Raw genomic sequence first — 26,453 nt, forward strand, 5'->3', positions numbered from 1 at the left:
TCTTTGAGTTTACCATGAAATTTTGTTGCATTCATAGTAGACACCTTCTGGTATATATTTCGAAAGCAAATTCAAATTTCTTGCGTACTAAAACCTATGAACTAAATATCGCTCTTAATTATAATATTGAGGCAGTTGAGTTGGCAAGAAAGAATAAACAAAAGAACAAAAGGAATCAGTCGTTTAGTCATCATGACTCGATGGCATTAAATGTAATATTATTCTGAAAAATGAGCTATATCAAGATATTTACAAGAGCCTTTATAATAAAAGAAAGCATATCTAACCTTAGCAATTTGCAACTAATACAGAAATTCAAGATTAAACATTCTTAATTTTTTCTTTACAATAATAAAAAATGAAATGAAAAATTGTTTTGTAATCAATAACAAAACAATAATAGTCTAATAAAACCGTGGTAGTGTAATGTACCTTATAAATAAATTTCTTGGGTTAACTGTTGACAAATATACATAATCAAGAAAGGGAATATATAAAAATATTTTGGTTTAAATTATAGGACATTTACGAGTATTTCATTATGAAAAATTATATGTATACCTATAAACATGATTTGAGCAAATAAATGAATTTGGAAAATTTTCTATAGCAAAAGGGAAATAAATTAAGCTTCCTATTTTCGAAGTACATGAAAAGACTAAAACTCAAACTAAATTCTCATATGAGATAAGCAGTATTGTACGAGTTTAATTTCGTTCACATAAAGGCCTTTGCAATGTAGCATATGTGCGTGATGTTTTTTAATTTTTCACAACATTTTTCTTTTAAAAATGTATATAAATAAATATTATAAAATAGTATAATACTAAAAGATATTTGTTATTAGAGAGCTAAAAATTTCATGAGAGCATCATAAATGAGCCGTGGATTAATAGTTCCGTCAGCAGTGTATCTTACTCCTCTCAGTGATCCATCATCGTGACTAACAACTCCATATTCTCCTACAATAAATCCATCCGACGTTCTTTCTTCAACGCGATATTTTCGATAATTACGCCCTTCGACGACGTATCCCACTTTGTGGCCATCTTCGTCGATATTTGTAGCTTCAGTCATAGATTGCGGTCCATGAACGTTTCCATTACTACCGACACTAACTGCCTCATCAACTTCATAATTTTTTTCATCGGGTTCGCCGATCGGATGACCATTTATATCATAAACTCTTGCTGGTTCACCGTAAATTTTAGCAGGTTCTGAATAAACTTTAGCTGGTTCCGAGTATACTCGAGCGGGTTCAGAATAAACTTTTTCCTGCTTTCCATATACTTTTGCTGGTTCAGAATAAATTTTTGAAGGCTCACTATAGATTTTGGATGGTTCTCCATAAATCTTTGCTGGCTCAGAATAAACTTTAGATGGTTCACTGTACACTTTTTCTGGTTCACCATAGACTTTGGCAGGTTCACTATATATTTTTGCTTGTTCTTCAAACGCTTTAGATTTCTGATTTTCATAGCCTTTTCCTTCCAATTTAGTATTGTGAATTTCAGATGGTTGATTATATGTCGAGTCTTCAAAATGTCTACCAACTTTACGACCTTGATTGCGTAAAAAAGGTGCATGAACTTCTGCAATTTCGTGGTTTATTTCCTTCATTTCAGAATTATGTTCTTGAAATTCATATCTTTGCTCAACAGGCTCGGAATTGCTACCACTGACAGCAGAATCTGTAGGTTGATTGTTATCCCTGGAGTTAGAATGATAGCTAGCTGTAGGTCTTGGAGTAGTATAAGCACGATTGTGTGTGCTTGTTCTTGGAACACTTTCATCCACTGAAAATTCACTTCTGTTTGACTCTGAAACGATATTACTGAGTTCTTCTGTGACAATTCTAGCTGGCGATGATGTCACATCTTTTGCCAACGGTGGATTAGGTGTAACGTAAATAGTACTTGTCACTACAGGGGATGATTGTGTTATCATAGGGATACCATTTTGATCATTATGTTCGACTCTTACTATGTACGGTGTTGCTGCCACAGATGATGTTACACTGACACCTATGACCTTTTGGTTGATAGGTTTTACTATTCTTATCGGGGACTTATTATTATTGTTAGGTTTTCTTAAAACATCTTGTTTTGCTATAAATTTAGAAGAAATGTTACCAGGTCGATGTAAATCGTCTATAATTGTTTCAAGGCTGTGGTGTTTATTATCTAAAAGCTTACGACTGATTGGATAATATTGCATACTATCATCAGGAATGGTAGTTATAGTTCGTGGTCTTGCTACTGTCGGTTTTATCGTAATCGGTGCTCGCGATATTCGAAAAATATTGGCTTCGTCGTTTTTCGATTCAGCTGGCACATTATCTGCAATAACAGTATTGCCTCGTCGAAGACTGAGACGTTTCCTTGTTGGCCTGGGAGCCATAGCTCCATTAATGAAGACGGATAAAAATTCCGTACCAGCTAGGATATCATTTTTTTTCACTGGTGCTGGCGCCATGAAACCTCGCTCCCATACTAAAACTGCTTGGAGCAGTATCTGAAATCATAAAAAATAACTAATTAATCTGATTAAATAAACATCAGTAGTATTTTAGAAAAATATTTCAAAATGTGAAATGGCAAATAAAAAAAATTCGAATATTATTTTAGAATTAGCTTTGCGGGTATAAAATTTTCGAAATTCAACATATAAAGCACCCTTCCGAGGAGGAAAGGTCACTCGAGTTTGATTTCGTCTTATTGATACCATGCTCATTAGTTAACCCGATTCGGCCAAAAACGCAACTCTCGGTACATCGGTTTTTGAACGCTCATAATTCGTGTTACAGGCGTAACTAAAAATTGTGAGCGTCATATTCTGACATTTTAAGAGATGATTTTTTTTATGTATGCAAGTAATTTTTGCAAAAAATTGCCTTTCTAGGTAAAATGTAGTTTAACCCATTAACGTCCATCTCGACATATTTTGTACACCTCTCTTTCAGCGCTAACAGCTATTGCATTTCGAAGCAAAAAAATTGCAATAGATGTATTCTGATAGTTTGAACTGTACTATTTTGGGTGGTATCATTTAAATGATCGAAGAACTTCATTTGTGTGCTGAAAAATTTTGTTTAAAATACAAACATCACTATTATCGAAGATAATTTTTTTCAAATCGAGTTTTCAAAGAGTTACCAGTTTGAAATGAACTTCGAACTAGTCTAGATCGTGGACGCGATGTCTGAATCTAAGGATATGGGGTATCGAAGTCAGTTTGACCAATGAGAAATTTCAAAATGGCGTCCGAAGTCAAAATTTTTGCCGAAACATTTCTTTTATGGAAACGAAGCACTTTACCAAAAAATTTCTTGCAAGAAAAGTTGCTTACAATTGGTTAAAAAATACACCTGAATTTTTTTCGAGAAGTTCTGATCAACTTTTTTGATTTTGTTAATTGTCAATTTAGATATACTTCTTGGCCAATTCTAAAAACTGTTTGTTCTCAGTAATTTTTTCGTAAAGTTCTTGGTTCTATGAAAAAAAATTCAAAATCTTATAATCAGATAATTAAAAAGTAATCATTGAGAATTTTTTCGTTGAAAACAAAACACTTTACGAAAAAATTACTAAAAACAAAAAATTTTTAGTCGGCCAAGAAGTATATCTAAATTTTTTTCGAAACGATTTGATAAATTTTTATAATTATCAAAAATTGATAATTTATAAAATCACAGTTCATCAGAACTTCTCGAAAAAATTCAAGTGTATTTTTTGACCAATTCTAAGCAATTTTTTGATTAAGAAATTTTTTGGTAAAGTGCTTTGTTTCCGAGAAAGAAATTCATTAATTTTTCGGCCAAAATTTTGCACTTCAGGCGTTATTTTGAAATGACTCATTGGTCAAACTGACTTCGACACCCCATATCCTTTAAATTCAGATATCGCGTCCATAATATCCATCTAGACCGGTTCGAAGTTGATTCCAAACCGGTAACTTTTAAGAATAACATATTCTTACAATTGTTTAATCAAAAACTAAAAATGTTCTTGAAGCCCTTTGTAAAAATTCCATTGCATTTCTTTCATGATTTCAAAAACTTTTTTCTTTTGGTAGGTTTTCTATAAGTCAATAGTTTTTAGTAAAAAATTCATAAACATAACGGAAAAAATTCCGCATTTGAGTCGCCATTTCAGATACTCCCAGGTGAAAATTCATCCGAGAATCATGTATTTATCAAATTCTAACATTTTTTCCATTTGTTAGTGAAGTTTCAATATCATTACACACCGGAAACAAACCTTTTGAAAATTCGATTTCAAAAAATGTGAAAAATTAGTATTTTTTTTAACTAAATTTTACCCAGATAAACAATTTTTCGTAAAAATTTCATGGACACCAATGGAAAGGTCATCTCTTAAATTTTCAGAATATGGTCTTTATGATTTTTTTGACGCTTGTAACATTAGTTATGAGCGCTCGAAGACCGGTGTACCGAAAGTGGCGTTTCCGGCCGAAACGAGTTAATTGGATGTAGACGTATTTAACAGAAAATCTATGAATAACGATCTTTTTGTGCAATGAAATAAAAATGTTGGTACTGATGTTTCTTTATCAATGCATCCGGGTATTAAATCATCAACAAGATATGTTGATGTAAGGAGCAACGTTATTCTTTTAATAAATAAAAAACAATAAAATAATATTACTGTTCAATATTCGTACAAGAGAAGCAATATTCAACTATTATCAATCAATTCAAGCTTATAGCCATTTATATTTTTATCGACTGTTTCGATTTAGATCATGAAGTATTTATTGGGCTATCATTATTTTTCGACACTCCGTGCGGAAAGTGCGTTTTTCCCGCACGCTCGGCAAAAAACGTGCGTTGAAAATCACACTTTCCACACGTCGTATCAAAAAAAAACGGTACGGCATATGTTCGGGAAAGAGTTTCTCGTCTGGTGTAGCTTTCCACCCTCGCTTCGCTCGGCCGTAAACGCCACATGACACACGAATCTACTTTCTCGCACTTGTATCGTAATGTACTATTCCACACGGCGTGCGGGAAGTTCGATTTCCCGCACCCTTTTCTGTACGGGAAGTGTAGTATTCTCGCACAGTAATTCGGCGTGCGGGAAGAGCTACGAGAGCGTGCGGGAAGTAAAAGTAGGTAGGGTTAAGCGTGCGGGAAGGTAGGAAGGAAAAATAGATAGAGATAAGCATGCGGAATAGTAAAAGTAGGTAAAGGTACACGCAGATCTACTGCTTGTACTGACGCTTAATGGCCTGTCATAAAAGACGGGTCGAGTATGGGTTTCCCCAATTTGAGCACTATTATTTTCCGCACGGAGCGTTAGAAAACGCAATTAGCATAGGGATGGAATGCGGGAAAATCCATAGGGTTTCTCAAAGAAATATTTCTCAAGAAATAATTATTCATTTTGTAACTAATAATTCAAAAGTTTTTCATATTTTTTTACGAACGAGGGAGGGCACCAGCCGAAACTTCCTTTCCTTCTCTTTCTGCTCACATAAACCTACTGCACTCGAACTTCCCGCACAAGTGTGAAAAAATAGTGTACGTAACGTATGCGGGAAGTAGATGGTCTCCGCACGGGCGACGATCACATGTAATGTACTATTACTCTTAATCCATTCATGCGTAATTAAATAAATTCGGTTTTTCCAATCGAGGATGTAAAAAAATACAATTTCATTTAATACACTACGTATCGTATTAAAGAAACTTATAAGTATATGTATAATGTAGATTAATAAAAAATAAAGTTGAATACATTGTCTATGACTATAGCAGTACAAGTAATTAGCTACTGCGACACGCGTATGGTGGGCTCGCTAGTCGGTAAGTCTGAACGACCTTGATTTCTCAAGATTTAGTTATCAGTAAATACGCTTTCAACTGAGTTCGTACAACAACTATATTGACATTAGTGCAGTAGCTGTCAAGCTACATTGATATATCAGTTTAGCAGATTTACACGAATGGGCGAGGCTGAAGAGCTTGAAAGCTCGATTCTCATTGATCGCATCTCGTTTTACAAGCATGTCAAGGTGTTGTTCTTCATAATAAGGCGGCTAGCCAGTTTTACGTACCGTGGAATTTTACACTCCCAATAAACTTACGAAAAATTATTAAACATTCGGATGATTGTCGTTATAAAGTTTATTTACGTGCGAATCCTGGTGTCTTTCATTAAAATTTTACGATCAATTAATTTAGTTGGCAGAGCTGTACATGTTGAAGATGGTACGCTGCCTTGTCATCATACGCGATTATGATTACCTTCTTTGCAGTTTAATGATTTACGTGCTTTGTAATTGAAAATTTTTCAATGAAGAGTACTTATGCGGTCGAAACTTGAACCATCGATCAATGTTTACGTTGTTTACAAGACTCGAAGATGACGGTACACAAAGCATTGTCGAGACAGCTAATCGAGCGGCATTACATTGTAGAGCCATTGGGAATTGGGGAAAGGGCCAATCTGCCAAGGTCACGGTATAGTTGTGCACGGCGTCGTACACTGCACTTGCATCGGCGCCGCGGTTACGTCTTTTTGCAGAAAGCGAAAGGTACAACACCTTAGCGACGCCTTTATCTGCCCCACGATGGAAATTTTGCAGTTCTTTTTACCCTTATTACAACTCGACGTGAGCATATCTCTTCAAACTCAACGGTCTACTCTATCATCCAAATCATTTTTTGCATTTTATGGTCACGAAGGCTAATTACTAATTTATAAATAGCACGCGTTTCGTTAAAATTAAGGTATAATAATTTAGCTACTTATACAAATAATTATACATGAAATCAAAATTAATGATGTATTTCATCGGCAAACAATAATTCAATATTCCAAATTCAATTTCATCACAAACGTACGGTCAACAATTTCGCGTGCAATACATCGAACATTGTGTTCGACATAGTAGAATGAAATGAAGCGTACATTTGCGTCACTGTTTTTCCAATGCATTTCTTTAATCCGGTGTGCACAGATAAACATCACGAAGCAACGCATTCTTCACGCCACATCTTCGTTCGCTCCTCGCTGTCAGATTTTTTTTTTCTTGTCCGATCGAGCGCGCGCGCATCGTGAGGCTGCAGCTTTCGACGAGGCAGGGTAAATTGGATAATCGGCGCGATTGCACACGCGCCGCATCGCGGGAAAATGTGTGTGACGAGACGCGAATAATAGCTCTGCTTTATCCTGTCTGGGACGCGCCTCGAGAGCAAGGATATGCCGATGAACCCTGTATAAGTTGTTGATGTATGTGCTAGCCAAGTTAATCGATTGATACTCAAGTTACTTACACGTCGACTTGCTATACCAAAACAAAAACATATATATATATAGATATATACCGCTGAAGATACAACATAGCTATGCCAGAAAAAAAGAAAATAGTCCCAACGTAATTGTTCACGATGTTTATTGAAACGTGAAGTATACCAATTAGCATCGCAGAGATACCGGATCGAAGGTGAAACCAGTTAACGTCTCTGCAATTGAAAATTTTTCTGCAGAAGTCGGCGATCCTGCAACACAACACCTCCGTGCACAAAAAAAAAACTTGGACGAATCCGCAAGAGCACGAGAGAGGTGCGCCGGAAAAAAGCTCGCCCGCAGGCAGAGAAAGAGAGAGAAGGTAAAAGGGAGTCAGTAGGTAACCGCACTGCGAGGATGCGAAGAAAAATCGGTCGACATTCCGAGTATTCGAGCGCGCACAATGAACCGCCGCAATAAAGTAAGGTTAGTGTCGCTCGGGTGACCGCGGCGATTAATTTGGCCCGGCGCGAGGCCATCCGGCTTCTTTTCACTCGCTTGTGGCTCAACGTCATGTCGCGCAGTGGCACAAGCAACAATAACGGCCCAAAGTCTCGCGCTTGGTAAATTGCACAAAGCGCCGTCACGTTATCGCGCTCGTGCCATAATTTACGTGCAGAGTATGCGCGAACGATAGCTTGAATATTTCAGCGGATCATCCGTAAAGTTTGCAGTCGAAATCTGGTCCGACACGTCGTGGATTTTTGAAAAGCATATCACCGCGATGGAATTCGTTATACACTGACACTGTCGTCGGCAAACGCTAAATGAAAATGTTAGCGTGTAAGTCAGTGTTTGCACTGGGTATTATGGGGGATTCCGCGGTAAATCTCGGGGGCTTCCGTACTATATTCATTGTGAAATATGTACCGGCTGAACTGTATTTACGCCGCTGATATCGACTGAATTATGCTTTCGCGTGCGTAAATAAATATTCGGTTTGTTAAAAAATCATTATACAAATTATTCGCTTGGAATACAAAGACTAATAAAAATATGCTGATTAAAATCGATTAGTGAGAGCACGTATAGATCAGATGCCTTGTAGAATAAGATACTCAGGGTTAATAAAACACATATCGGACTGTTACTCGAGCACTGTTATAGCGCATGTAAAGCCCATCATCGAGATCTAAGTGGGTAGTGCACATACACTAGAGGTTGTACGCCGGCGATTGCGAAGGTCACTCGAACTATCTTGATCAGCGTTTCGGAAGGTTATATGTCTGCGCGGTATTCAGGTCGCGAACCCCGCGAGAACTAGATCACGTGCGGCCAAGCCAAGTTGTGTAACACAACAATACGCGCATGTATAAGTGCGAAAGTAGTTGGTGCGTGCCATAAATTTCATGCGCGCGCGTATATATGCGTGCGTATGGCTGTTCTCGCGGTCCTCGCGTTATTATATATTTATGTACATGTGCGCGTGTACACGTCATTGGAGGCGGCGCGCGAATCATGAATTAAAGGATATTTCGTTGCAGCACGGCAATCTCGCTTTTGTTGTATTGTCGTCTTGCGCTTAACAAGGATTTTGACGGCTCGCGTTACATAGCGGCGCAATCACGTCGAATAAATGATTGTTGTACTAAAGAAGATTTAGTGTCGTGAAAAAGTGGGCGTGAAATTAACGTTTTTCAATGTTACGTGCCGCTTAACGATCACTTTATTTTATAATAATGTGCTGGGCAAACACTTTCGTCCTATATTGGTGGGATACCTGCGTAATTAGACAGCCTACGGATAGTTTTGCATAATCAGCAAACGCGCTCGAATTGTGCCAGAAAATTTTGCTCGGCTTGCGCTCCTAGCAGGAAAAATAGCGTGCACTTGCGTTGCAACAATTTGTTGATCGGGTTATCGACTGTACACCTTCGCATTCTATGATACGTACACTGATCTCGTAATAATTGAGAGGTATATATGTATGTACACTCTTTTCTTTCGCTTTATCGTCAAATTCCAGAGCTGTGGCGCGGCTGGATTCTCGCTCGTTCGCTCGCTTGCGCGCTGACTTTCACCATAGCGGCAACAAGCTTCGCACTCGTGTCGTTATACGTGTTCGTAACGAGCTACGAAGTCGATGTTATTAATAATGTTCAATTGCCAAAGTCGCGTATTCATGCACAATAGCGTGTATGTAGGCCATTCCACGTCTTACAACGACGAATTGTTTTCTTGTTATGTGGAACATGAGATATTGACATCGCCGAAGTGCAATGATGTATTGTAGCTTTTGCGGCTGGATAAATTTTACTTTACGATGGGCACACACGCTTTCAAACGATGTCAGAGCTGTCGATTCCTTCACGTGACCGCCGCCGACAGAAGCAGAAATATGAGTTTTGAAACGAAACCACTAATTACCGCGTGAACCTGTTGCGTTTCCGTGCTTTTCAATCTGGATTTCAAAAAAATAAAAACTGCAGCAATACTTGGGCGGACATTAACAAGATTTTTAAATGGAGCCTCGACATGGAAAATCCCGTGTACGAGTGCTCCTGCGTGCGTTCTACACGTGCTCTCTGCGCGCAGCTGCGGAGCGCCAACTTTCACGCTTTGCGCACGCCCTCGCGTGTGCTTATTGTGTTTTATCGTATTCGTTGCGCGATTGGCAAAAGAAAAGAGATGGAGCGAGAATCACGGACGGCCGTCCTTGCCGCATGCAATCGAGGCGTGACGTTGCGCTTAAATTCTTCTTTCCCGGGTATTCTTTCTCCTTTGACTTCTCCCACCATTACTTTTTTCCTTTTCCTCGTGCAGGAATTCCAAGCAATTCTTCGGCTATATTTTTTCGGGCTTTCGTGTATTGTGAGTGTGTGTGCGCGCGCGCGCACGTCTCAAAGTGCTCTGCAGCTGCGTTTTTTCGACTCATTGAAGAGGTTTATTTTGCATGGACTTTGATAGGATGTGTCCTCTTGTATTTTTCCCTTTCGTTCTTTCAATGTTTTCCTCACAAAAGATTCAAACACAAAATTTAAATGAAAATGCACCTTCCAGACCTTTATGATATCAAATATCAAAATATTTCTTTAATGTATTTTACGTCTATATAAACATTATAATCATAATATGAAAATATCAACATTTTAGTTCTGAATTTAATTCTTTAATTTAATTTTTAATCTTAATCATTAATCTGCACTGTTAAAATACAATGCGTTAAAATTTTATTTATGAAATGATTTTACTTTTATAAAATATTAAGTTGATTGTTATTTCTTCTTTCGATAATTTAAATTTTCATTCATTTTCTTATTCATTTTCTTATTACAGTCTCTTACGATCTGCAAAATAAAAATTTCACTCAGTTCAAGAATCTTTTAAAACTATTATCCTCTAGACAATAATTGTTTAATGAAAAAAAAAACGTCAAGCTGATTCGGATTTGCCATCATATCGAAATTCATTTCTCTATTATAATTCAAAATAATTTGGTGATATTTAAAAATAAAAATTTTCAATTATTGTACACCGTGTAGATTTAAAATAAAAACGGTTCTTATTGGCGAATTTATATAATTAAATGCGACCGTACAATGCATGGCATTTCCGTTGATAATAAAATTGCGAGCCTTGTCTCAATAATGAGGATCGCCGGCTGCATGGAAATAGTACGCATAAGCTCTGTATTAGATTGAAGTAACTATAGAACATAATTTTCAATTCAAGTTAAAAGATTTCTATATGCTAATTTTTCTAAGAATGTTAATTGAATTTGTTGTGAAAGAAAATTTAATAGTGAATTTTTCTTTTAGTAAGGTGAACAGGTAAATATATTTATTTCCGAATTCAATCAAAATATGAAGTTGATTCAAAGTGATGAAAAAGATTTAAAGTTCTGTAAAATGTTTATAAACAATATATTTGTTGTAGTAATTTGCAGTATCGTTAAAATTTTATGTTTCCGTATGTTAAGTACTATTTATTTTAACAAACCGTTTGATTTTTAATTTGATCAATGATTTTTAAATAATCAACATCTATATACAAAATAATGTGAACTAAGATCATTATTAAAATCACAAATATTTATAAAGACATACTGATAGGATTTAACTGAATGATTATTTTACGTAAATACGGAATTTTCATAAATGTATAGCTTACTCAAATTCGTTGTTAGAAGTATCCAGTTAACTCTTACCTGTAACAAAAATAAAATATTCTCAGTTAAATATAAACTCGATGTAATATTGTAAATTATTGAATGTTTGAGTAAAGTAATATTTTTATTGAAAAGAAAAAAGTCGATATTATATAAAGAAGATAATTTAAACGAAGAGGATTGGATGTTAAGTTACTTCACCGAAATCGACATGATTACAAAAAGTATCGTATGTGTATTTTATTTGTATTAATCGTTCGACAAGTATTGTGTTCATTCGACAAATGATTACGTAAGGTGCATGCACCGAGTGGTTGATTGTTATCTTCGTTGAGGTCCAGGGGAATCAGTCTACTCTCACTTGTCTTCTACGATAGCATTATACGACCGGAAGAGTAATACCAGAGAAAGTTATTAAAGTACATGTGAAAAACGAATGATTAGTATTATTTTCTACACTGAAATTAGGTACATGTTTTTGATGCTCCTATGCAATCCTTCACTACTTCTTATATTTCTTACTTTATTGTATTAAAATCTAATTGTAAGTTTTTCTTTATTTTTTGGAAAATAGTAAAATTACATTATAAAAGTAAAATCTAATCTGTATAGAATCATTCTAGTGTAATTAGACTAGTTTCTCTTATTACGTGATTATTAATCGGAATTCGATGACTATCGATATTTCAACATTGCACACGTATGTTTCTTAATTCTTATGTCAGGTCCATAAATGCGCCCGTTTACATCAATTTTACCGTTTAAACGTATAAAATAAACTGTGAAATTGTGTAAAAAAATATTAACGATTTTAATAAAAATTTATTGGTAAATGATCAAAGTACTTTGTAGGATTTATTATTTAGGATTCATAAGTTTCTACAGAAATAACAAAAAAATATTGTAATATAAAAAGAAATTTGAAGTAATCAATAAATTAGAAATAACCGAGTCTATATAGTGACAAATGGAGTTTTCAATTTGAACATTGATATGTTTTACAAGAACTTCAATTACAATCATTTGTCTAGCTAAAGGATTATGGACAAATGGCAAATAAGTAGTTAAGTGCGCAGCCATGTGAGCTGCAATAAGCCTCGGCATTTGCTCTCGCAGTTATGTGAAAGGCGATATTGGACCAACCAAGGTACTCCTACGTGTTATTATACGCACACTTGCACAACGTTGCACCCGGGCACTTGACTTGCTCTCTCTCGCCCTCTTGTCTGAACACGTGTAAGAGCGTGTGTTTGCTGTGTGTCTTGAGGCGTCACAAAGAGGAAAATATTAACCAAGAGATGTCATCAACCGATTATTCTTCTATATTTATATTGATGATTTATTCTTTGCTATGATCCTTTCTCTTTCTGTTATTGTTTTCAGGATTAAAGTATCTATACAACACTAAAAAGCTCAAAATTACTAGGTTTACGAAGTAATATTCTTTGTAGTACGCAAATCTTTCTCAATATTAATTCTTTTTTACCAATTATTTAATTGTGAACAAAATAACTTTCTATATTATAGGTTATTTCAATGTTTAAATAAAAATGCTATACCCCTTTATTTTTTTCGTTACAGTCATTAATTATAACTAATGATACACACAATAAAGTGACCTAAAGGTTATACAAATTAATTTTTTTTCCATAAACTGTAAAAAAGGATCAACTAAAATCTTAGAATCTTATGTGAAACAGCAGGATATCAGAAGGTTCAAAGAAATACACCAGCTCGTGACAATTAAGAAAGTTCGCCGCTAATTAACAATGAAACCAGTTCTGCAAATTTTATTGGATAGTCGGCGGTGATTGTTACTTTATAAATAGCATGGTTGAATATGCTAAAGATCAATGTACACTTTCTTTAATTCGAGGTTCAAGGACAGGTGATTAATTTAAATTAGCCATTTGTAAATAAAAGATTGAATATATAAAAATATTTTTTGAAAGTTACACTGCTACAATTTCTTAAAGATTTCATTCAATTACATTAAACCATGATAAAACTAGATAAAACTACAATGAATTATTAATATTAATCGAACCAATAATGCGCAATACTTCAATCGCTCAAAATTTCAACGTAATTAATCATATTTAACAATTATGATACGAAAAATTAAATTAAATTTGATAAAATTTTACAATGGTTTATCGTTAGATGGAATTTGGAATAATTGTAATATTTTTATTTCAACGAAATATAAAGGATTGTTTTTTGATTGAAAAATTAGATTTTCATTTAATTTTCAGTAAATATTTCAATAATATTCCAATTGATTGAAATAATATCTAGTATAAATAAATTCGGAACAAGATTAGCGGTGTATGAAATTACTAAAAAAACCATAATATTTAATAAGGCGTATAAAGCTTTTTTTCGTACTAAGCCGAAATATGTTCAGTTTTACATATCAAATATGTAAAAATGGTTCGAATAAGAGGGTAGATCAAATTTAAAAATATTAGTAAGCGATGTTGAATTACGGAATTTTCTTTGTGGTATCTCCCATATGTATTTGAACTAATAATAAATTTTTTGCTTAGCTTCTTCTTTTTCACAAATTCACGACCAAATATTACATTTTGATGGATATTGTGAAATTTTTAAATGTTGTAAAATATAAAAAATGTTACCGGTACAATGAAAGAAACGATGCTTACTCCATTTTTACAGACCAGCTGAAAATTCGAACCCCTATGTAACCGTGTGAGTCATAAATTATTGTCTAAGAATGTATGCATTTAATGATGACTTTGACTTTCTTAGATTTACCTTTCTTATCTTTCTTGGCCTATGATGTATGAATACATTTTGAGCGATGAATTGTTACGTTATTATTATGAGCCATAAATAAACCTGAAATATTCGATCTTTAAATATAGCTAATTCCGTCTTTTTTCTATCAATAACAAATTATAATATCGTTGATCTTGAATTATTCATGAAACTTATAAATATAAAAAGATATAAAAGAATATAAAAAGATAAAGAAACTTGTCAATCTTATTTCCCAATTTTTTTTTATGAAAATGCGATCGAAATGGTTACAAACTAGAACAGGATTATATCGTGCAAAAGTTTTTGAGAGAAAAACTTAAAATGCCAGTTAAAATATATTTTTTTCATACGAAATAGACACTCGTAAAAGAGTGCATTCCGAAGCAGCTAAGTATTATAGTAATGTATTTAGACCCCATCGCTTATCGATATGAATTATGTGGCTCAAATGGGTAGACTGCCTATGAAAAAAGGATAACTGCACGTGTTCTGCTCTCTTCGGAATTGTAGCCGGGTATGCTCTAACCTTTGAATTATAGCATTGGCAATATTCGCATTCCCGTTTTTCTACTCCTACACTCGCTCGCTCGTTCATTCATTGAAATTTATCTTTTGCCCTTACCTCTCCTGATATTTACGTTAGCCATCTCATTTTCATCAACAAATTACGTTTTCTTCTTCTTCCAGAATAAATTAACCTTTCCTCACTGTAACAATATTTTTAGCTCGGTTTTGCATCGGAATTCTTATTTACTTAACAATCTCTTTTCCCCGTGAATAATAGTAATTTTCAACGTCACTTGCGCGTACAATTATATCTTTTGTGCAATTAAAATAACTAAGGTATTATTTACAATTTTGTACACAACCGATTTCATTGATTTATAGCTTGCTGCTTTCACATTTAGTGAAACAAATAATTACGACTTAAATGCTACAATAAATCATGACTTTGTAATACGTCTATTGTAGTATGTCTTGTTTTTTCAATTCAATTGGTAAATTAGAGTTCAGATTCGAATATTTTTTTTATACTTTGTAACTTAAAGATTCGTTATTTGGCGAGTAATAAAAGACTTGCTTTAACATTTAATTATGAATAGCAATATTGTATGAACTGAACTCATACGATTATTCTTTACGGTCAGGTAGATTTTGTACTTCGTAACGTATATTCCTGTTAATTTTCATATTTTTAAATGTTAATCTACAGGTTTACCGTAATAAAGTGCAGCAATAATCAAACATCACAAACTATTCCTACTGGCGTTATTTCTGTTTATTTAAATTTTATGTTTAGCTTTTGACGTAATGCAGAACATCGGAAAGATTCCTTACTCATTCTTTGAATTACAACTCTCTTGCCGAGCCCTAGCAAGCGTGAACTTCAATGCGCGACTGATGCAACTTGTTTATTTTATGATGCAGTCCGAGAAAAAAAGGTACTTTATGCTGGAATGCCCTGCATAGTCAGAGATTTAATGTAATATTTTGTAATACTTAACGAGATTATCTCTTGAAGGGCACGTGAGTAGAAAATCATTAGTTATGACTTTAAACAGCAGTCAGTTTTTCTGCAATATTATTAATGTATTTGAACATGAAAGACGTATATAACTGTTCCATTCTATCAATATTTTAGTTAATTTGTAGAATGTTATTCAAATTATTTGTCTTAATTTTATTTGCCTTAACGTCATGTTAGTCAGAAAAATGGATTGGAAACTTACAAAAAAGTCTGTTATTTATATTAAGATACACGCGCGAAGACAATTTAAAGCGGAAACGATCTCTCGTTAAACTCGCTTTAAAACTTGTCACCTATATATTTCTAATCTCATGAAGGCGTCGACGTAAAATACCCACGTGCGTCGGCGTGAATCCGCTGTTCATTAATTGGCTCACTCGCGCTCTTTTCTCGTTGAAATACGAAACGACGTTGTTTTCGAGCCAGCGGCGGTCGCCGGTCCAGTGCGTAACGTCTCCTTCTCATGGGCGCGTAAATCGTCCTCCTCTGGCGCCATGCAAGCGAGAGATAATCGCCGCTGCCACTGCATACCACATCGCTCATTCGGCGGACTGTCCTGCTTCTTTCTTTTCTTTTCTTTTCTTATTTCGACGACGCATTTTCTCCTCTTTTGTGGGTCGTGGTCATACAGAAACGCCGGCGCTATATTTCGCATATTATCGCATGGATAACTAATCCAAGGGAAAACCGCAGGAATGGAGATAAATTTACCGAAAGTGCGTAGCTCGTTGCGCTTATTTTAAGACATGAAAGGCGTAACTTTTCTTTTAAAATGTAAATTATACATTCCGATGAATTTTATAATTTAATAAGACAAATAATGTTTTTTTTTTCTGATATTACTTATCGGAATTGATTACAATATTAAGATAGATTATTCATTCATTTTCAATTAAATAAAACATCAGTGGCGTTATATTATTATCTTGGTACGATAAGCTGGCAGTTATTGTTGCCTAAAGAGACAACTTATATTTTCACATCTAAATATTATAGACATAATAATCACAAACGAGATTTTAATAAGCTTGCGACTCTTATTGCAGCAAATTGCGTTTCTCTAATCAATGATAAATGAACGTGAAAATTATTACATAATATGTGCATTTCAAGCTATATTCTTCTGCTTATAGATGTTCATATTTATATTGTTATTCAGATATAATTATAGTTGCATTGCCAGCTCCTGATAAAAAGAGACATTCCGGTTAATTAAGGTCGGTAATTTTTATTATTATGCGTGGTCATTTGTAGATATGTTATACATTACAGACAATTAAATTAATGCTTGGAAATGTTGGTAATATTTTAAAGTTGATTTACATATCAATTAAAAATTAAGGTAATTCAATGACAAAATTCACAGTAGTCAATAAAGTATTCAGCAGCAATAAAGTATTCAAAACGGATCAAGGTACCTAAATTATACCTAAATGTAATGAATTTTCTAAATATAAGATTGACTATAACTGAATGAATGGTCATTGGACAAAGAATATCTCCAACGTTTAAAAACTCGTTAAAACTAGAAAACAAGGAAGGCAAGAGTAAGATAATATGAATGTATAAGTACACGTTCATTGATTTTTATTCCGCAATAAATTAAAGCAATAGTCATTTTTGCAAATGTACGTGCGCAATAATTCCGCGCAAATTTATGTGTACCGCGCTTAACAACAAAAATGAGAAACTTATATTTAGCAAAGTGCTCGTTTGCTGGGTTTTTCCACTGAGTGCAACTTTATTCGTTAACGTCACAATCATTATCCGCTAAAGTATGCCTGATACTCGAGTCTCAATGGTATCATTACATGTTTTTTCTTTTAATTTTGGTAAGATTGATTTAAGCGAATAAGGTCTAATGACATATTAATTTATAATCAAGATATAATTTAAAATTAGAATCATTGTTTGCTAAAACGTCCTCTATTTTCAATTCTATTCAAATATTAAAATAGTAGAAAATGCAGAATTACATGGAAAAACTGAAGGAACATAACACGCATACTACTATGCTTTCTAGGGTATACTTTCGAAAATAAGCCAATCATAGTTAATTTATTAGTACTTGGTAATAACTTCGAATGTAACGGCAGCTCACTGAAAGCTGGATAAAGGAAAGGGAGAGGATATTGAAAGAAGTAGAAGGAGCAGAAGACAACAACGAAGAAGAAAATAAGTACAGCTATATAAATATACCCCTTTCCGTGTGTGGTATATTTACCAGAATACGCCAAGCGGGAGCGAAAGAGTGAGAGAGAGAATCAGTGATTCGTGAAGGCCGTTCAATGCCGCGCGCGCGACGACTGAGGCCCTTAGCATATTGTGTATGTGCGCTTGTTCCTTCTCTTTTATCCTCGACACACGCTCTCTTTCTCCACACGCGGAGAGGCATATATATGCTATATGGGTTTACTCCCGCAGCATGTCACGCGTCTTATGCATGCACCAACTCCACATCTACCCTGGGGCCACTGTATTTTTATTTTGCCTTCCGCGTATTTTCTCGGCATGCCTCGATTTTCGTTGGGTTGGTCTTCCCTCCTCCTCCCTTTACATATGTGCTTTTATTTATCTCTTTTCATTATCCAGCTCGTACACTCACGGATTACTATTATGAGTGCATCTGTACCAAGAGTTAAGGATTATTTTTGGAAGATATTCAGCGAAGTCAGCTTTTTTCAGTTTTTATCTCTCATTTTTTATTGGACCAGTTTGACCGTATTATAAACACTCTTTCTTGCTTTCGTGAGAACTATTTAAAGTGAAATTTAAATTATACAGTCTACGAAGATTTTAATCGAAGTAAATTAATCTACATTCTGACGCAGGCTCAAGTTATGCATTTTTTCAATGCTAGACACCGTTTGCACTTCTTTACTTATTTTTTTTTATATTTATTCAAACACTCGCGGTTTGACGCAATTTTTCATTAAAATCTAGGTATCTGTATAAAATTAAAAAGTTGTGCTAGTTTAATGTAGACGAACTGAAATACGTTTTCAATCATTATCCAATATCCACAATCATGATTTGAAAAAAAATAAACATAGGTAAAGTGAATTTTAAACGATATAATTTCATTTATGTATTCAGTCACATACCGCAACAGATTGAAGGCGAAAATAATGGTATTTAATAGTTACTCAATAGGTATCGTATACTACAATTTTATAATATATTACGTGAATTTCATCAATGAAATGAAAAATCATCTTCTATTTTGTAGACATACAGTGTTCGAGGCGAGTTTAAGCATCCCTATACTAAGTAACGTTACACAGACCACAAGGACAAAAAAAAACTTTAGAAAACTTAGTGACAGTGATAGTTATTGTACACGTTGAATAAATTAGAAAAAATAATCGAGTTCTGACAATTTTTACCCTAAAAATGCGATGACTATTCACAATTTTAACACCGTCACAGACAAATAATTATATTAAGATGCATTATCAACATACGGGGATTACTGATAATATTTAAAGGCGCGATAATAATAAGCTTGTATGAAGCTTCAGTATTTCATAAGATTATTTGAAATTGCAATCGATTTCAACTTGATTATGCGCATCGGCATCACTATAAAACCGATTACCCTCCAGTCCAACTAACATCTTATACAAGCGTGCAAGAGAACGCTCACCTTATAGATATAGCAATTGAGAAATCAAGAAAATTATCAAGGACGAGTACTCGCTGCTCTGCGAGTGATAGTATGTGTGTTTTTATATTAATCTGTCGCGACTGTATTTCTTACCTATTACATCAAATGCTTTGATCTATTTTAAGCACGAATAAGTCATAATAAGCCAAAAAAATTAATTTAAATAATAATTTATTTTTCGAGTAATATCTACTAACTTAGGAATGGAAAAGTCAGATTATACTTTAATAATTTAACTATCCTACCAATATTCGACACTGCATAGATCGTAATTTCAAATGAAAAACATTGCTCTGACGCAAATATAAACAATGGATTTGAACGTACCAGCAATCACGAAATCAAAAAAAAATTCCCGATTTAAATGAGGTAAAGCTGAGAAAGCGGATGAATCGATATTTAAAAGGAAAGAAATTGCGTTAGAAAGATAAATGTTTCCAAAGAATTAAAAAATTAAAAAAAGAGTTGCCTATGCCAGTTACAAACCGGTGCATATCTTTTCGGAAGGTCCACGTCCTCGACCTTGCCGAGGTCTTCCACCTGGTGCAGAAACGTCAATGACCCAAGGATGTGTGACGCAAGTAGGCGTTAGTAAACAAGTGCGGAAATTATAAAAAGTTAATTCCTTTCCTTTTGAATACTCATTTATTTCCACCAATTCTTAATAATATTCATTGAAAAAAGATATTTATAGTTCCAAATAATAAATGACATTAAAACGAACATATACACCTGTAATACACCTTTTAAATAAAAATTTCAAACGTTCAGTAAATTAAAATCTTCGTATGCACTTCTGAAAGGATTAAATGAAATGACAGGTTTTTTCGTTATGCATAATAATAATAAATCATGAATGAATAATTATGCTAAGGAATGTCGTTATTTATTAGAGCGATTCATTAACTCGTGGTATATATATTATAAAAAATAGCCAGATTGTAAGTGGCTCTTTCTTTTATGCTATAGTATTTGAATTAACTAAACGACAACGCTATCGACAATGCGTTTAGACAATACCAAACGTTACTTTCCAGATTTTTAAATTTCTCTGCACACGTGTTTAAACACACGCTCATTGACTTGCGCGATACATGATTATCAGAAAACCGGCAGGACAGAGCAATCGGATAATTGTTTGTCAGTTTATTTATGTGTACAATACTTTTTGAATCCTCTTATCGGCAATGCCCTTTCTTATTTTTTTCATTTGCATGCTTGAACGCCCACCAGTCTTTATATAGTCTCCAGTGAAAGCGTTTATTAGAGGTTTTTTTTAGAAAAGGTCCTTTTGATGTCCGGTCTTTTCCGCTCTGCTTGATGTTCTTTATTGGCACCTCTTACATTTTTTGCTGCCAATTAAATCGACCGGTACATTTTTATGGCTCCTAAGGGAATTTTGCACCCCGGACATACAACAGTTTCGTGAATATAAAAAAGAATCTTGGCAAACTTTGCTTCTGCACCGTATCGTAAACTGATAAAAGGAATTTAACCATTTCTCTTGTGTAAATCAAAGTAAGTTTACACATGTTTAGTTGAAATATTTAGTATTTTTCAAAAAAAAAATTGCAGATATTAACACATAATTTTATTGTCTGATTATAATTACAGTAAGAAAACCAAACATGGAGAACTTTTGTGTCAAATTTTTTTAGATACTTCATACTAAAAGAATTTAATGAATAGTACATCATAGTTACGAAATGGTTTATACTATTACATTAACTGCAATGTAAAATCTTTAACGTGATTAATGACAAAATTTTATATTTTTAATTAAAATCTTACTTTATTAGAAGATTATAGCTATATTGATAACAGCTATCAATGTTATGTAAAGATCAAAACAGCGTTGTCTGTAGTTCTGCTGAAATGCTATTAACAATTACTCTTTAGTTGCTATTATTATCTGTATTGAGAAAACATAAACTTGTTAAGTTTCATTCGATTATGACGATTGTTTTACGCTATTAAAACAGCAACTTTGCAAGTATATTCTTTCATTATTTGATTATTCCTGTAACTGACATTATTATGAATTGTTATGCTGGTTAGCTTTGATTTTTCATGTTATGTAGGAGTGTATAAGTGGTTTTCGAGAGTTGTAAGACGCATAAATAACGGGCTTAGCGGGGGCTGTTTTCGCAAGCGCTTCGAATTATTCACAAATGCTGTTCGCAGTTTTTATGAGTTCAGGTGCTCGGAGGCCGATACATTGCATTATATATTAGCGTAAACCAGAGCGCGACTGCGAGACAAGAAAATAGCTCCGTCACTCTTCTGACGTACAAGGGTATAGACTAACTTTTTACAGGAATAATTTTTTCTTCAAATTTCACTGGTCAAGATGTGACCATTGCATGGCTTGAACACTTCTACATCTTGCCAATACATAGCCATCGATAACGAAATTTATATTGTTTTCTTTGTTTGACTAAACAAATTTGAAGCTACGTTTATCGATCAAACAAATTATATTCTTTGGCTCAACGATAGAAATAAAAAATTGAATTAATTTTTTATATCATTAAACATTTTTTTCTGGAACCGATCATTTTGAGGAAGTCATAAAAGATGAGATTAAAGAATATTCCGCGTGATTTAGTAATTTAGTACGCGTATGAAGTTTCCCAAGGAAAACGTAGCTTTGATTCATCAATACTAAGAAATAAAATTATCTATAATTGGCACGTTAGGCTATACGGCTATACTTCTTAATTTTTGTGTCCCCACACTGGCAGGTTAGCACACGCGGCACACACCCCATACTGAGAGCCAATCTTGATTGTTTCAATTTAGCGTCATGACAAATTAATTAATTGGCTTGGAGCGGTTGGAAGTGGGAAGACCGGATCACTTAAAATAATTGCTGGATGACTGATCAACGAACGGTACGTCGCCAGAGCTATCTAGTCGGCAGGAAGTGTCTTGTTGAACCAGACAGGAAATACAGGGTGAGACTACATGACTGAGGGATCGACTTCAAAATAAATCGGTAGCAATGCGCCGTGAGATTGATTTGCCGCAGTAGGACAACGACGAATTAACTCTATGGAACGTTCTGGTATATCCTTCAACGGATTATGATTTGCCACTCGTACGCAACTTTGTACCAAAATAAGAGTGATGAGCATGAGGACAGGTACAACGAACTTGAAAAATGATTGAATACATCGTCACTTATCCTCAAGATCATCGATGCTCCTTCGAAAAAAGGTAATACGCCCAAGATAATGAGCTGTTATCTTTTCTTTCCAGCGTGATCGTACACTATTAGCGCGCGCTCTCTGTAATTATATAGCGCGAGTCGTAGCCGCGAGGCGAGTAAAGGAAACCAATAGCCGCCGCGGTAAAACAAGTCGAGAGACAGGGGGATACGGAATCGATGGTGCTTTTTTGTTTTGTTCGTGCGCGCGCGCGCCCATTAGGCGACTGTCGCTAACGCGTGAGAAGCAATTAATAAAGTCTAATGAGTGTTTGAACTGCGCGGCCTCTTGCAGCGGAGGCACATTATGTAAAGTGGAATTATACTCGCTTAATACTTTGGCAGCCTGCCTGCCTGCCTGCCTGCCTGCCTGCCTGCCTGCCTGCCTGCCTGCCTGCCTGCCTGCCTGCCTTCTTGTATAATCCATTAGATCTGTCAGGGAATATGAGGCTGTGTGTGCTTAGCTACGTAGGCCGCGCGACGACCAGCGAAAAGGCCTGTATATTTCGTTCTTTCGAGAGCGCGTGATCGATGCTCGATTGACTCGATCGATTTGAAAAATGTATTCGAGAGATAAGCTGCCGACACCAATTCCCTTTTTATTTCGTTGTCTGTCGCGCAGTGGGCTTTCCACTGTTTTGATTGTGCGTACGACCAACTTATTGCCGTAATGAAATCTCAACGAGGCTCAGCTCGTTGCTTTTCTCTCTCTATTTTAGCTCGATGAATCGCTTCCAAGTTTCAATTCACAATGGAAATTCCAGTTTCCTAGCCAGAATTTAGCAACTATTCACTGCAACACAAGCATGGCTCTTGATGAGTTTCAACAAAGATCAATGTCATTGAATCCAAGTATTTGAACTCTGCGCTTCGTGTCTCTCTGTGCAGTTACGCATTAACAATCGCCGTTTTCTTTCAAGTGGTACATAAGTATGATTTATGGCCGGAATTTCGCCGATGGTTTATATACGTTCACAGATGTCGAGTAACCAAATCCAAGTGGTCGTTTTTGCTCAAAATAAATTTAACACGCGTATCCGGATCTGCGTAGCCGGCGCGAACACCTATCTTTTCAGGGTTAATTAATTCCATGCACGCCTACTGCGTTGTGTGTTGATGTCCTTTGCATCGGCTTCGATAGCGCGACGTGTAATTACGTAGTCAAGTGAAAATCATTTTCGTGTTGGATTTCGAAAAAGCCGATATTGTAAGATCCATCAATCATATTTATAAAACTAAAGGATGCCGATCGTGTATTTATCTTGAATTGTTTTCTTGGAAGAATCCGGCGAGTAAAGCGAGAGTGAAATTTTTTTTCTCCGAAGTCTTGATTATGTTTCGGGTTACCGTAAGACGGGCTTTGGATATTTATAGATAATTGAGATCCTACTCTAAGTGCTATTGTAGTATGACTTAATTCAATGACCGAATGGTCGTAAAGTTAAAGAACGAAGTTTCTCGTTGCTAGCATTAGCACGTGCCCGTAGCCGAGTACGCGGCATACAGCAGCCACGTGGAATGGAATAAAACAAGAGAGCAATGGTATTTTGCAAAATGTGAGAGGCGAGCGCAAAGTGCATTATCAACTCGTCGTCCTTTATCTCATAATGAAGGGAAAATATCGAGTGGGCGGGGGCGATTGGCACGCGTTAGCAGCGCGAGCTTGCATAACGAAACGCTCGATCTACCGAGATCGACCTGCATGCAAGCGAACACGGTGCTCTGGCTGCGCGTATCGCGTCAGTCCGCGATTTCCCCTCGGCAATTCCCAACTGTTTTCTCATCATCAGCGTGTGCGCCCCGTCGCTACTTAGCTTGCCGAGCTTCATTTCTGCCGCAGCCGCTGCGCTGGTTTTTCGCTCGCGCGCGCGCGCGCGCGCAAATTCCGAAAATTTAGTGCTTTCGCGCGTAAACGGTGATTACCTTATTCTCGCATTTTATACGGCAATTAAAAGCTGAACTTTCTGGGTTATCGCATACGTAATGTTGCGCTTAACCAAGTGGAAGGATGCAAGTACCAGACAGATTTAAGGTAATTACACGGAAAAGTTAGCAAATTCAAAGATTTACGATATTTTCTACGTACATATCGTCACTAGCGCAATCGCTGAACATGCGCGTAAAACTACAACCTTCGATGTGAATTGAAAGCTACCGTTTTATATGAGACGCAAGAATTAAAACATAAAATATCTATTCAGCCGCGTCTACATAAAGTCTAGGATAGGAAAAAATCGTTAACGCGTACGCTAGAGCGAGAATAAAATGCTGGAAAAGCAAAGAATGTCTCGAATCCGCGCCGTTCTCGAGGGGCAGGCCTGCTTACACTAGCGAAGCTGTCTGGATAAGAGCACTGGCGCATATAGAATCGGCTGTATAGTTAGCGGACTGCGCGAGTGATCCTTGACTCGGCGGCGGCTCTCACTCACGCGTAACCCTTGTCGCTTGGCGCAAGTTACACGCGGTGCACACGCGCCGGAGTCTATATAACGGTAAAGAGCGCCCCGTGCATTCCGCGATCAGGCGTCGCCGATAACGCGCGGCTTCCTCCTCTTGTGCAGCGCTTCGAAGGAGAAAGGACGCGCGTCGCGCGGCCTTAATTTCACGCCCGGCGCGCCGAGGATGCTCTCTCTCTCTCGGCTCTCGACGGGGTATAACGGACCCCGGCGACACGTGCTGCGGCCGATCGGCCACGCGTTTGTCAATTGCACGCGCGCGCGAATGGGGTTATCGCGTACGGTAACTCACTTACTTCGCCGCGGGCGGACGCGCGCACGAGGCACCCACAGTCGGCCTGCAACTGGGTTAACGCCTGCAGTGGTCCTTAACGCTGCCTGCAGTTTCGCGTGGTCGCCAATCGAGAATATTATACGTAACGATGCTCGTCTCGGTCTGCTTACAATCTGCATCGCGCGAGAGGTCGACGCCGATCGACGCCGATCGACGCCGATCGAAACCAGGCGACTTTAAACGCTGATAAAGGATAGCGGTTTATATAGGTGTATGCGAACGCTCTCGCGCTCGCGATTGCGGCCTGTTTTTGCCTTGAAAGTTCGGCCTACGCAACTAGCCGCTATCTGTTGCAACTTTGTGACAAACCGTATTTCCGACGACCGCTAAAAAAACTCTCAGAAATGCAGTCGATTAGCATGATTTCAAAGTTAATTTGTCGTCGAAAGCGCGACAAAATCGGCTTTCACTGATTATGTTCCATAGCACCCGAGCATGTCCGTATAATCAGGTGTTAAACGCAGTCGGCTCGTCATTGGATATTTGCCCGGCAAGTAGCTGCTACATACGTATATATCGAATAAGAATCAAGAACGCGTAATATGGGCGCCGAGCAACATCAACTCACCAGTAAGACAAGCGCTGAGCTGGTAACGCTCCGTCCAAATGAAAAGCCGCTGCACGCCATGACGTACCCTCTGACCTTCTCACTCGTGCCGTATCACCATATCATCGCGGTGCTGTTCCGGCATTCACTTGGCACCACGCGCGACAATACAACCATGAACGAGCACGAGAGACCGAAGCAGAAGCCAAACGAAATAGGAATGAAAGAAACTGTAATAACGAGACAATGGAAATGCTCGCTGCGTCGAATCTTGAGTGTCCAAAAGCTCGGACTATATCGCGGGCTATGGTATCGCGCGCGCGGCGGCGGCGGCGGCGGCGGCGGCGGCGGCGGCTCAAGGATAGAGCGCGCGCGCTTCCTCGCTGGATAGAAAGCCTTTGCGGGGCTTCGCTGGTGGTGGCGGCGACGGCGGCTTCGCTCCTAACCGTAGCACAGGGCACTGACGACTGACACGCTCACCGCTCGCCTCCGAGCTGAGGCAGCTGCC

General features: G+C 36.6%; 1 protein-coding gene across 1 annotated transcript; it reads right to left on the reverse strand.

The window, feature by feature from the left end:
- Window positions 1-843: 843 nt before the first annotated feature.
- Window positions 844-26,390, reverse strand: LOC131663185 (uncharacterized). The gene is made up of 2 exons (XM_058933386.1): window positions 25,967-26,390; window positions 844-2,514 (listed from the first exon to the last, which is right to left on the reverse strand). Exons 1-2 carry the CDS (start codon window positions 26,024-26,026, stop codon window positions 844-846), a joined length of 1,731 nt encoding a protein of 576 aa, XP_058789369.1. The 5' UTR covers window positions 26,027-26,390.
- Window positions 26,391-26,453: the final 63 nt, after the last annotated feature.

Source organism: Phymastichus coffea, unplaced genomic scaffold (assembly GCF_024137745.1).
Source record: "Phymastichus coffea isolate CEN01 unplaced genomic scaffold, Cenicafe_Pcof_1.1 PCOF00031, whole genome shotgun sequence".
In the NCBI taxonomy this organism is placed as follows: Eukaryota; Metazoa; Arthropoda; class Insecta; order Hymenoptera; family Eulophidae; genus Phymastichus; species Phymastichus coffea.

What these genes read in the sequence shown, in the direction of transcription:
- LOC131663185 (XM_058933386.1), bottom strand. Translation starts at nt 26,026, where the DNA reads ATGGCGTGCAGCGGCTTTTCATTTGGACGGAGCGTTACCAGCTCAGCG. An exon ending in GCTCAGCGCTTGTCTTACTG is followed by an intron (nt 2,515 to 25,966) that starts GTGAGTTGATGT and finishes TTATGATTTCAG; the next exon opens with ATACTGCTCCAAGCAGTTTT.